Here is a 13,472-nt window from a genome sequence, read left to right as displayed (position 1 = left end):
TGGCCCATGGGATAGGGAGGGATCAGCTTTCAGAAACACCAATAAAAGCTGCCAGTGGATGCCACTGGAGAAGGGATGCAGCTGTGGGAATGGAGGAAGCTAGTGAAGGGCTCAGGACACACAGGAACATGGTGAAAAATCCTGACAGCCCATTTCGAGCACAGAAGGGGTGCTGGGAGCTTGGAGGGCAGCACCAGGGGTGCAGGCAGCACTGCTCCTCTGCCCTTGGAGACAGTGGGGATGGCAACACCCCAGTCCAAATCCTATCAGCTCCAGACAGAGGTGCTGACACAGAGCAATGCCTTTAGTGCCTCATCAAAGTCTACCCTGTTTTCCTCCAAAAGGTCCTTTGCTTCCAGGAGCTGCTGCCACATCCTGAGCTGAAGGGCTGGGACAGGTGGCTGCAAGGCACAGTGGTGAGGGGCAGACCATACCCTACACCTCCTCCCCTGCCAACCATCCCTGCATGTCCCCTTTGCCCTCCTCTAACCCAAACACAGCCATAGAGCCCAGCCTGGTGGGGCTGGGACCCCAGACACCTCTGCACTCCCTGCTGCCCCTCGCACGCTCCCCAGGGCTGGGCAGCTGCCTGCAGCCGCAGGGCCGATAATGGCCAAGATGTGGGAGCAGGGCCAGGGGTGGTGGCAGGGGGATTGCTGCTCTGCTTTCAGGAGGGGGAAGGGGCTCTCCCCCTTCAATGCTCCCATTTGAGCTGAGGCCTGGCACTGGCTCAAACCACCGCCTGCTGACATGAGATCAATCATCCCCCAAGCCGAGCTGTTCCTCAGCAGCACTGCGCAGCCAGTGCCCATGCACAGACTGGGGCCTCTCCCGCAGGAGCAGCATCTGGCCCCTTCTGCCAGAAGGTCTGTGATGCCCCTCTTCCAGCCTGCAGTGCATGGCATGGCATGGCACAACCTGGCACATCACAGCAGAGCACGGCACAGCTTTGCATGGTACGGCATGGAGAGGATGAGGAGCACCCCGACTGCAAAGGAGGGTTCCCTGCACACGCCAGACCACATATGTCAGACAAGGGCTGTACAGTACCCCAGAGAGGGTGGCTGTGATGGTGCTTGTCCATCCCTCCATCCCCAAACAAACTACCAGGTGATGCTGGGCTGAAGTGGGCTGGGACCAAGCAGACAGCTGCCTGTACCTGGTTCAGGTGCCACCCACTCTCTACAGTGGCACAGCCACAGGGGATTGGGCTGTGAAACCCCCACATCCCCAGAAGGAGCATCCCCTCAGGGCTCCTGGGACAGCCCCCACATCCCTGGTAGAGGCAAGGGGCTGGAGCAATCACAGCCAGCCTAGCCCTGGTCCAGCAGCTGGGGACTCATTGCTTGCCCGTGGTCTGGGCACTTTCAGGCAGACTGCTGCTCTGGGCTGCCTGTGCCAAGTCTGGTTTTAGCAGCATGTAGCTCCATTGACTCACTGCTTGTGCAAGCGGCCTGTGGCTGCTGGTGGCATCCCCAAAAGTGCATCCTGGCTGGGTGCCCCTCACCTGATGGGGCCTCAGCAAATAAATAAATAACACCGCAGCACCGACCGCAATGCGCCTCCGTGGCAAACACCGCAGGGGGCTGGTGCACAGGCGGTGGTCAGCACCCACACAGTGATGACTGCCAGTGCATCTCCCCAAGTGCACCACTGTGGGCACAAAGTGCTAACCCCTGTCCCCTGTCCCGCTTCAGCCAGCAGATGTGGCACTCTGCCCCTTGTTCCATCAGTGCCAGTATGTACACTCCTAAGTCTTGTTCTCACGCTCCTGCTCTGGTACATGTGCTCACACTGAGCACAAGCAGCCCTCGCCCCACTCCTGCTTGCAACAGTGTGCAGCTCCTTGAGTACACGTGTGTGCAGGGCAATGTGTGTCCAGCTCTGCTCAGCAGCCATGGCCCGCTGCATTTCCAGTGTGGGACTCAGACCCCAGGGCAGCGATGGGATGATGTGACCAAAGCTTGCTCAGGAATGAAGCAAAGACCCTCCAGATGGCCCCAATCCAGAATAAGACACCAGCACCCACAGGGCTCACAGGGCAAGCACAGCACAAATGCTTGGCAGCACACAAGAGCTTGCTCTACTCATCTGAGCTGCCCCACAAGCCAGTCCCATGCTGCCATCTCTGCCCTGAGCCAACCTGCTCAGGGCTGTGCAACTTTTGCACTTCTCAGCCCTGTTAACAGCAGCACTGTGGTCACCAGCTCCTTCCCCAGCCCCATGCCAAGGGACCCCAGCCCAGCTGAGCACCCACAGCAGGTTCTCCCTGAGCCGTGCACCCCGTGTGTGAGCATTCCACGTCGCACACACACCACCAGCCCCGCTCCAGCCCAGTTGCAGCTGCAAAGTCGCATCTACCTTGCGCTAATTAAAAACATCCCTCATTTGAAGCAGCCAAAGGGCTGCTTCCTCTCCACTGCACTAAGCTGGCGTGGGTTTGAGGGATGCTGTCCCCACCCTGCAAAATACGCAGGTCACCACCGCCTTCGTCCTCAGCCAGACCGTGGCCACTCCGCTACCCAGGGCTTATTTTTAGTTCCTGTTAAAAAGGAGAGGCAGGGTGCTGGAGGCAGGCAGTGTGCAGCCAGGTACCCAGCTGGACCCCGGCGTGGCAATGGCCTGTGACTCCAGAGTGCGTCCTGGCCATCCTCCACCTGCCCCGCCGGCCTGTGTCCCCACACGGGACGGGGACGGGTGCCTGGCCCTGGTCCCAGCCCCGGTGGGAAACAATAAGAGGGATGCTGACCCCCGGGCGCCCTGACGTCAGCCAGCACCGCTGCCGGCACCACCGCCAGCCCTGGCCCCGGGGCTCCCACTCGCCCTCGGCTGGGGCCGCACTGGAAGCTGCCTGTTTGTTTATCTTCCTCTCCAGCGTTGCTTGTTTTGATGGTACATCCTCCTCCTCCTCGCCGGGCCCCGGGGTCGAGCCGTGAACCCGCCGCGTCCTGTTTGCCGAGGTCCCGCGCTCCGCTTGCGGAGGTGCGGAGCAGCCGCCCCCGCGCGCCAGCCACAGCAGATAAAAATACACAGGGCAGAGCATCCTGGGGCGCGGGGGCTATATTTGCACTGATGGCATCCGTGAGCTTGTCCTCGATGTACCTGTCCCTGCCCTCCTCAGAGCAGGGGGCACAGCGCTGCAGGAACCTGCTCGCCCTTCCCGCTCAAAGTCAGACCGCAGACTCTGGCATAAACTGTGTCATGAAACGCTGACCATAGCCAAGCTGGGGAAGGCTCTCAAAACCCATGGGTGGGCACCCCACCCTGCCCTGTGGGGTCATTTCTGTAACCCAAAGGGATGCCTGGGGACAAAATATCCCCAGCCTGCTGGGTCCTAGACTGTTGGGAACAGTGCTGGGGCAGCTCTGAAACACTGAGCCCTCTCCAGCCGCCTGCTCCTTCCCCTCGTGGCGTGAACCCCTGGCCTTGCCAATAAAAGCCACCGGTTTTGCCTCAGCTTATGCACAGCCACTGCTCTCCTTCCAGCTCTGCTCAAGCCCAGGCAGCTGCTCAGCAGTGAACCCTTGCCAAAAACTGTGTGTGTGAAAGCATCATTTCCTAAACGTATAAATATTACCAGGGCTTTGCTGGAAAACTCCCCCGGTTAGTTAAAATGCCCTGGACAGCCAAGTGCACACAAGCCCAGAGAAAGGGCATGTCTAAGCTGAGAGGCTGTGCAGCTCTGCCCTGGGGGACTGACAGGTCCTTTCCTCTCCATGTGGGATATGGCAAAGGTCTGGGAAGTAAGCAAAGCTGTGGAGCATTTGCCTGCGTCCAGCCCTGTACCACATCATCACAATCCCTTTCCAGCCAAGAGGTGCTTACCACTACCAAACATCCACAACCTCTAGCCCCATTTTGCAGATGGAGGTACTGGAAGGACCAAAAGATCTCTCTCCTTGACCTCCTGCCCACTGATATTCAACCATGCACATCCCAAGACCAAACCCAGCAACTTGGTTTTCTTCCAGGCGGGCTCCCAGCCCACTTTTGGAGACATTAAGAGATGGAGGATCAACCACTGCCCTTGGGAGCATGCCCCAGTCACTTGCGGAAGCAAACCCAAGTGCCTCCATTCTAACTTGAAATTGCCTGGCTCTCTCTCCCAGTGCCTGGCTTGTGCTCCACTGCTCTCTGCAAGATTAAAGAGAGAGCTTCACTAACCAGCATTTTCTCCTTGTAAAGACCCTCACACACTGTAATCAAGGAGCCTCTCAATTTTCTCCCTGATAAGCTAGACAGAGCTCTTCCCTTCCAAGTCCCTCAATGCTGGGCTCTCTCCCCAGCTCTCAATCCATTCCTGTGACTCTGTGCTGATTGTCCGGCATCTTTTTGAAAACCTAGACATGGGAGTGCTCGCAGCATTCCCAGCTCCCTGCAGCATGTCCTGAGGGACCTCAGCTCCTTGTGCTGCTCCTTTTAGGAGCTGATAAACAGAGTACTAAATTGCCTGGGGGCTCTGAAATAACTGCACAGAGACAATAAGGCCACCCAGACCCCCTTTCTGCCACAAGATGAGAGGACAGACTGGGGCGAAGAGCCAGTTTTGGTGGTAAAGAGCTGAAAAGCTGTGTTTGGTGTTCCTCACTAACACAAGACCTAGAAGGCATCAGGAGGAACGATGGGGTACCACACTCAAACCAAAGGCAGCAGCTGTTTGCATCTCACAGCTCATTGCTGCAGGATGGCATCATCAGCGGGTTTATAAAGAATGGGATGAATGCAGAGAGGACAGACACCCTCCCAGCAGACCAAACGCACAACTGCATCCTTCCACCAGCCTCTCCCCTGAAGCCAGTGCTCAGACCTGGCTACCAGAGGATGCAGAGGGGCAGCATCTCCCAGAGCCTTCCATTCCCTACCCAACACTCCGGCTCCAAGACACGGATCCTGGACTGTTCTTGGTACACACAGCACCAGTTGCCATCCCATCTTTTCAGTCTCTGCCAGATGTGCTCCACACCAGCTGCTTTTGCCAGGCTCTGTGCAGAGCTGCCTCACTCCCCCTCCTGCCCACTCTGCACCTTCCCCCATGCCCCACACCCTACCAGCTCTTGAAGGACTCTGAATTTCAAGCCCGATGTTCATCTTTAGCAGATGTTGTTCAGATGACTCTTGGACAAAGACACTTCAACATCCCCTTATCCTGGCACATCTGCCTGCACCCTTCCAGCGACAGCACCGAAACCTTTACCAACTGCTTCTACCATGTCTGGTCCAGTATCAATCATTTCACCACCTCTGTCTACTAATCAGCTTATCCTGTTGCTGGGAGCTTGGGGTTTTCTCCTACTGCACTAAATAAAAGCCTCTCCTTCTGTTCTTCACCATGATTTTTCCCTGATGTCTTTAGCTTCTGTTACCCATTTTCTACAGTTCATAATTTCTAATTTATATTGATTGCTATCTACTCCCGCTCTCCCATTTGTTATAAACTGCTCTTTTATTTCTAATTGCTGCCTTCACTTTGCCACTGAACCAGAACGGGCTCTGGGCCAGCGCTGCCCTCTTTCTTGATCGTGGAATTGTGGCTTTTTGTGGCTTCTGAAATTCTTCTGAAAGAGCTCACCATTTTCATTCACATTTTTCTATCTAAATGTTTCCTCTGAGCTGATTTCACTCATAATTTTCCCCCTGCTTTGGGAAATTAGCTCTTTCAAGGCATGAAGGATATAAATTACTGCTTAGGAATGTCTTTTCTTTGCCCAGGGTGAATGTAATCTGGTCATGATCACTGGTCCCTAGGCAACCTCCAAGTTGCAGTCCAGCAGTGAATTCATCTCTATCCTTCATAACCCAGGGGAAATGAAAGTTGCCTGCACTGGATGCAATACCTCATGTATAAAAGAGGGATCATCTCTAATTTTTAGAAACTGCAGATCATCTATTGTTGGCTGCACAACATCAGCTCATCTCATAAAGCGACATTCTCCCAAAGCCCATGTGATACCACTGACACCCTGGCTGACTCCCTGGTCCCCAGCAGGTACCACTGCTCCCCACTGCTGTGCCTTCACAGCAAGCACAGGAGCACTCAGAAGCATCCCAAGTCTTTTTGCACCAATGGGCATTGAAGCATTTCTGACCTTGGCACATCAGTCTGAATCATGTTAGTCCTTCTGTGATGATCTCCAGTAATGCAAAAGGATCAAAGACTCTCTCCTTCCAGTTCCAGTTTCTCCAAAGAACATGTCTGATTTTAGAGCTGAGTGTGCCAAGGGGACAATGGTAGGCAGAGCATGGATAACATGCTGAAAAGCTCTTGTCCCCACAATGCATCACTGCAAAGTCACCTCTAAAAGAAACGGATTAACTAAAAGGAGATGGCTTCTCCTCATTCACCTGATCCCTGCCTGCCATCAGCAGCAATGTTTAGGTCCAGAGCAAGTGTGGGAGGCAGGTGAATATGCCCCAGTGATGGCACACTCCTGTGGAGCAGCCAGCCTGGCTCGCACCTCTGGCAGCTCCCAGCAACCAGGTAGTTCCCATCCGGCCATGTCAGGCACGTTCCCAGCTCTGCTGGCCGTAGAGATGAGGGGCAAGGACACAAAGAGAGCCATGGGAGAGCTAGAGGGCATAACCCCTCTTTAGGCAAGTCCAGCTATCCCCATCAGTGCTCCCATTCAGCCTGGCACACCTCACACTGCAGCTGCTGCTGACAGCTCCCAACCACCCCTCTGCCAAAGGACAGAGGACTTGCACCAGCCCTTACCTTAGCCATTAAGCTCTGCTGAAATATCTCCTCCTGGTAGGGCTCTGTCCGCAGGCGGTCTGCAAGGTAGAGAGGGATCAGCCCGAGCAGGTTTGGTCAGACCTCCCACCCCATCTTCCCCTTTCTCTGTCCATGGGGTGAGGGAAAAAGCTCCAGCACGCTCATCCCAAAATCATCAGGAAAGACCAACAGGCCTCTTGGGCTAGGGACACATCACCTGGTTAGCAGAAGATGCAAGGACCACACGGAAGCTGGAAAAACATGATTGAGCCTGCTGATGCACAGAGCAGCCAGGCAGGCCCAAGTGTCCATCCACACTTGTCCCAGCACTCCCACATTGAGGAGCAGGGAATGGTGGCAGGACATGCTCAACACCATTCCCAGATCTTACAGCTGGAATGAGCTGTCTGAGTCTATGGGACAGGGCACTGCTTGTCTAGCTGCTCTTCTGAAGGGGAGAGCCAGCCTATGTCCTCCTCTTTTGGGACAGGGACAAACCTCTGTTATATTCTGCTCTGCACCTTGTCCAAAACACAAGTTTTTCCACCTTGTTGCTAAGATGTGGTCTGGAGAAGCACCTGGCTGGATTCACTCAGCCACTAGGGTGCAATGTGCGTTTCTTCCCAGCTTTCTGCCCTGCACCAGGCAAGGGACAAGAGAGGCCAGCTGCTTACCAGCATCAGTCCCTGGACCCAAGCCAGGCTGTCCTGGCTGCTCCATGCCCTGCAGAGCTCACACACAGCAGGATAGAGGGACATGCATCTGGCCAGTGCAGCTCTAGTGTATCTCCAGGGCAGATCCAGGCTCCTGTGGTGGGGCACCTGTCATGGAACAGGGTCTGGACCACAATATCATCCTGGACATGATACACAAGCCAGGGCTGACCCCCACTACTCCCCACATGCCCAGGGGGCAAAGTTCCCACAGAAGTGCAGGTATCACCTGTGGCAGCAGGACAAAGCATGGCAGTAGCAAGGGATGACCCAAAAATCAGCGCCCAGCCAACCTCCACAGGTGGAGGACAAGCCACCCCAAGGTGGCTCCCCCGGCAGGTCCTGACCCATGTCCTACCCAAGGGGGCTACTGTCTGCCCATCACCCCGATGGCAAAGTGGACTGGGCGCTGGAGGGGGGCCCATGAGCACGGCTGCACTTTCCATGTTTGGGAGAGCTGGGAGCCCCTGGTTGCTCTCCAGTAACTCAGTGAGCTACTGCACTTGGGAAGGGAGCCTGACACCACTGCAGGGCCAGCCCTTGCTGGCATCCCTGCTGGCTCCTGGGGACCAGCCAGGTGCTCTGAGAGTAGTGGAGAGCCCCTTGGCGTCTCCCCAACTTCTACAGCTATCAGTCAAGGGCTGTTCCTCCCCCAGCTCTCCCCAGAGGCTGCTCCCAGCCTTCTGGCTACCGTTGTGCTGCCGGCTCAGCTAAACATGAAACACAAGCCTGGCTGGGTAACAGCCAGAGGGAGCAGAGCACGCCAGCCCAGTGTTAAGGAGGAAACTTGCTCCCTGCCCCAGGCATCCCTCCTCACCTCTGCTAAGAGTGGCCCCATTCTCCCTGTAATCTTCAATCTCAGCATCCTTCTGGAGCAGCAGGGAAATCAGCTCTTGCACCTGGCACTGCAACACCAGGTTCATCTGAATCAGGGGCCGCACGAGGTGACGGAACACCTACAATGGAGGAGGGAGAGTCTAGGAAAGGTCCAGGTCTAAGGAGGCCCACAGCTGTCCACAGAGTGGTCAAAGCAGGGCAGCCAGCAATGTCCTAGCAAGAGCTGCAGCCCAGGTCACACAGGGCCCCCCAAAATACCCCACATCTCACCCACATCCAGTGGGAAGTGGTCAAAAGATGTGAACTGGGAGAAGGCAGGCCAGATGCTGTAGGACACATCCCTCCATCCCAGCCCCATCCTTTCACAGCTGGGGGCTGTAGCAGGGGAGAGCTTAGGTGGGAGAGTCCGATAGAAACAGAGTGCAGGGAATAGGCAATGCTCCACCCACCATTTGGGGTGCAACAGACAGCAGGGAGCCGCCCATGTGCCACTCAGACCCTCCCCATGGCTCTGCACACCTTGCGGCATGTTCCTATCAGGAAACAGGCATGGCTGGGTGAAAAACCAGAAAGATCCAAGGTGTCAAACTGTGGCTTGATGAACAGGAGAGACACTCCCAGGGTGGTGAGATCAAAAGCAGAAGAGATCCCAACATGCAGGACTTGTGCATGCTCCCCATTGCAGCCCACCAGTGTCTCCTCTAAGCTTACACCCACACAAGCCCCATGCAGAGCTCTGGCCATGTCCTCTGCCTCAGAGCCCAGATGGGCCACCCTGGCCCAGCAGGCACACGAAGCAGCCCCCCCTCCTATCTCCTCCTTCAGTCTCCAGAAGGGTATTTGAGATCCCCCAGCCTATCGTGCCCCTTGTTTCTGTAGCCAGGCTGAGCCCATGGGCGAGAGGACAGCAAGCCCAGCAGTGTTCCTGAAGCGTTCTCACTCCTATGGCAAGCCCACAGTGGGCTCTGTGCTTTGCTGACCCCCAGACACAAGCCACAGAGGTGATGGGCATCACCCACTGGAGCACTTGGAGTGCACCACCTGCAGCAGAGATGGGATGGGCCAAGCCAGGTGGGCTCCATGGTCGCCTCAAGCCCCTGGCTGGGGCAGAGTAGGTCCCCCTTGCTGCATCCACACCAGTCACACTCAGAACCCTGGTTGCTTCCCACCTCCATGGTGTTTTGCAGACATCCAGTTCGCATCCAAGATAAAATAAAGGAGCAGCCGGGAACAGAGGCTTTGCACCTCCTCAGCTCAGCCTCTGTGCGTCTTCCCCGAGGAGGGACATCAAGTTCCTGGGGTAAGCCAAGCCAGGACCCCGATTATTTGCTCCCCAGTTCACCCTAGGCTGTGAGAACAACCCCCGCAGCAGCTGGGGAGCCCGGCTCTCCCCCCGCGATGCCGAAGCACAGCCGCTCGGGGGCAGAGGAACCGCGCCCCGCAGCGGGAGCCGGCGGGAGCGGGGCGCCGGGGCTGCCGGGCGCTGCCTCCCGCCGGCGGCGGAGCCGCAGGGCCGGCCCGGGGCCGGGGCTCCGCCGGGCGGTTCGCGGGCGCCGGGCGCCCTCTTGTGCGCGCAGGGACGCAGGGCCCGGGGGAGCCCGGCCGCAGCGCTGCCCGCCTGCGGGGGCCCGGCGGAGGGGCTGCCTCCGGATACGCAACGTGCCGGGCAGCCCCGTGAAACAGCAACCCCTTAAAAGCCGGGGAGACCCCGCTGTAATTCCGCCCGTCATGACAGACCACCGGCAGGTCCTTTGGGGGTACCCGCTGCCCTGTGCCCCGCTTCATGGCTTGCACCTAAAGAGAACAGCATCGCTGTGCTCTACAGGGCACCGGCAGAGCATTACCCCACACCAGACATAGAATTACAGAAAGCTTTGGTTTGGAAGGGACTTTCAAGATAACCCACTAGATGAGGTTGCTCAAAGCCCCATCCAACCTGGTTTTGAACACTTTCAGGAATGCAACATCCACAGCTTCTCTGGGCAACCTGTTTGAGTGCCTCACCACTCTCATAATGAAGAATTTTTTCTAGCAGCTAATCTAAATGTCTCCTCATTTCGTTAAAAAACAATTCCCCTTGTCCTATCACTATCTGCCCATGTAAAAAGCTGTTCTCCCTCTTTAAAATAAGCCCTCTTCAAGTACCGGAAGGCTGCAATGAGGTCTCTTCAGAGCCTTCTCTTCTCCATGTCAAACAATCCCATCTCTTGCAATCTGTCTTGGTAGGAGAGGAGCTCCAGCCCTCTTAGCATCTTTGTGGCTCTCCTCTGGACCCGCTCTAACACGTCAATGTGGGTGGGCTCTCACGAGGGCATTTCACTCACGCCCCAACAGCAGCATGTGCTGGGCCATCCCTGTGTCACTGCACAGCACAAACCAAGGTGCCAAAGCCTCAGCGGGAAGAAACGGGGACAGCAAACCTTGGGAGAGGCAGAAGGCAGTCAGGCAACCTACAGTCACCCACATGGCTCGAGACTACTCAAAAGCTCCAAGCATAAGGGGACGATCCTTAATTTTGGCCATTCTCCTCCCTGAACTCTCTGCAGCTTCACTCACCATCTCCAAGGGAGCAGGGCAGCAGTGGAAGTCCCAGTAGAAGGGCAGTCCTGACAGCTCGCTTTTCACACGCAGCCTGAGGCCGCTGGCAGAGCGGTGGCAGGAGAAGGCAGTGGTGGCATCTGGCTGCCCTGCCAGCAAGGGGCACATCAGGTTGCACAAGTGGTTCAGGAAGGAGGACACATGAACCGTCAGCCGCTTGTTCAGCTCCTGGGAAAAGGCAAGGTTAGGGGGCACAGCACAGCATTGGGGAAAAAACCAGCAGAAATCCCAGCACCAAAGGAATCAAACTACTGCATGTCCCACAGCAAAAAGCCATCCCTAGGCCTTGGCCTCCAGCCCTCTGACTTGACATTCCTCATTGATTCTCCCAAGACAGCCATGCTGGGAAGGCTCCCTTATCCTGCCACTCCAGGATGGGCAGGGTGCAATGGCCTGCAGTAGCACATCTGTTCTGCGTGCCACCACAAGCGCCATAGCCTGGCTGAGAGCCAACAGCAGGACAACCTGCCAGGGCTGGTGGATGGCTGCAGCCATATGCCCATCCCTCCTGCCACCAGCTGCTCAGCATTATGTGACACAGGGACGTGCCACTCCAATGGCACGTGAGGGCCAGGGCACATGGGCTGAGGAGATGAGGCACAGCTCCATGCATTTTTGGGGTCCAAGCTGACAGGATGCCCCATGAAAGACTGTGCTAGCTTTGAACGTGAACAGAATCTCTCTGTCACTGAGTAGAAGGAAGCCTTGTTTCAAGCTCCTCTTTAGTACACTGGCCCTGGGGAAACCAGCTGCCCATCCAGCCCACAAGCGAAGAGACTGTGCCAGCCCTCTGTACACTGACCCACCCCGCTGCCCTGGGCATGCTAAACAGTGTGGCCCACTCTCCCAGGAGAAGGGTGTTTGGCCAAGTGGGCTGACAGCGCTTGGGCAGAGCCACACAGGGACTTTCCAGGCTGGGCATTTGCACCCAAACCCAGTCAGACCCAATAGCCACTGTGTCACCAAGCAGTGTATGCTTGCCACCACAAGCATACAGGTATGTCAGCTGCTGGGAGGAGAAAAGGAGGTCCCTGGCCTTTTCAGACACTCACCTTGGACCTTTGTCCCACAGCCTCGACATCTGCACTCTCGTACCAGACACTGCTGAGGTCAGAGATCAGCAGGATATAGCCAGTATCCCTGAAGCACACTTTGGCAAGAAAAGTGGACTCGTCAAAACGAACAGAAGCCCAGGGCTGGGTCAGGAGGCTGCTTTCCAGCTCCTCGGAGCCCTCCATCTGCAAGAGAGCAACCAGGTCTCTGCCTCAACCCCCACCCAGGAAGACCTGGTCCCTGGGGTGGCCCCACAGGGACCGTCAGTTCCACCTGACAGCACAGAAGAGAGGATACTTAGCCAGCTCTGGTCACACATGCAAGCAGCAGAGCTGGGGTGTGTGTTTTGGGAGCTTTGTGCAGAGCAGGTCCTGCCGCAGCTCACAATAAGTACCCCAGACGCGCCAGCAGGCGTACGGCAGCAGAACTGCTGCCTCCCCGCGTTACCCGGGGCTTGCTGGCGTTAGCACGGCAAGACCTCTACGCCCACATTAACATTCTGGCTGCCCCGCCGGCACCGGGCGGGCAGCAGGGTGCTGCACCCTCCTCCTGCTGGGGCATCCCGTCCCTGTGCCCGCAGTGACACGGGCAGAGTGCCGGCAGCCCACTGCTGCTTCCCGCTCCTCCCTAGGACGGGCTCCACGCCTCCCAAAACACTCGCGAGGTGCCCGGGGCTCTGCGGAGCCGCAGCGTTACCCGAGGACAGGAGGAGCGGGCGGCCGGAGGATGCAGAGGCAGGGGCTTGCGAGCGGCGAGCGGCGCCGGGCCGGAGGCGAGGGCGGACTACGGCTCCCGGCATGCTGCTCTCTTCCGCGGCGGGCGGGGCCGGGGCACGCCGGGATGTGCGGCTCCCGGCGCCCCGGGATCTGCCATCTCTTCCTCGGAGCCGCGGGGAATGCTGCTGGTGTTGCCTTGCCTGCTCAGAAGGACAGCGAACCGAGCTGGCGTGTCCCTCTAGAGCGTCCGCGGTTGCCGCAAGGGGTGCCATGGCCAAGACACTGATGGGGACCGAAATGCCTTAGGACTTCATTCTGCGCTTGCGCCTGCTACGAAATGTCCTGGCACAAGTGCCCAGCTGGGGACAGGGCCTGGTACAGCGGGAGAGGCGGCGGCGGTGCGGGGCTTCTCCTGTCCCTTGTCCCCAGGTTTATTCCTGACCCCCACGGTGCCGGGGCAGGCACGGCCAGGGCACGCACCCGCACCACTGCTCTCCCAGGGTGTGCGGGGACTCGGCTGCTGCACCACAGCGAGCCCTGCGTAGCTGGGGCTGCAGGTGCCTCTGGCCCCATGCCTGGGCACTGGGCTCACAAGGCGGCACAGAGCAGCACTGTGCCAGCTTGGCACACCACGCACCCCCAGTTCCCTCCGCACTGAGCTCCACCCTCACCCCAGGCACACCCCTGACTGTAATCCCCCACCAGCACTCCATGCACGAGGCCATCCACCCTGGGCCCACAAACTGCCCCCGATGCACTGCCCCTGAGTCTCCCATTTACACTCTTTGCACACACCCCTCCACTCACCCCTGTCCCCAGGAAGCAGGCTGCAGTCACCTCTCA

The 13,472-nt window shown here is 57.6% G+C and overlaps 1 protein-coding gene across 1 annotated transcript in view; it reads right to left on the bottom strand.

The window, feature by feature from the left end:
* NHEJ1 (non-homologous end joining factor 1) overlaps positions 1-12,684 on the bottom strand; it is a 42,733-nt gene extending 30,049 nt beyond the window's left edge. The window contains exons 1-5 of the mRNA XM_082285582.1: positions 12,610-12,684; positions 11,913-12,098; positions 10,819-11,028; positions 8,243-8,381; positions 6,713-6,771 (exon numbers count right to left, since the gene is read on the bottom strand). Coding sequence (XP_082141708.1) covers positions 6,713-6,771; positions 8,243-8,381; positions 10,819-11,028; positions 11,913-12,098 — 594 coding nt within the window. The 5' untranslated portion in view covers positions 12,610-12,684. The remainder of the gene's footprint in view (positions 1-6,712; positions 6,772-8,242; positions 8,382-10,818; positions 11,029-11,912; positions 12,099-12,609) is intronic.
* Between the last annotated feature and the right edge of the window lie 788 nt (positions 12,685-13,472).

The sequence above is a fragment of the Coloeus monedula genome (genome assembly GCF_965178545.1).
Source record: "Coloeus monedula genome assembly, chromosome: 7".
NCBI lineage: Eukaryota > Metazoa > Chordata > Aves > Passeriformes > Corvidae > Coloeus > Coloeus monedula.
The sequence above is the reverse complement of the archived record's forward strand: the minus strand, read 5'-3'. Positions and strand labels throughout refer to the sequence as shown.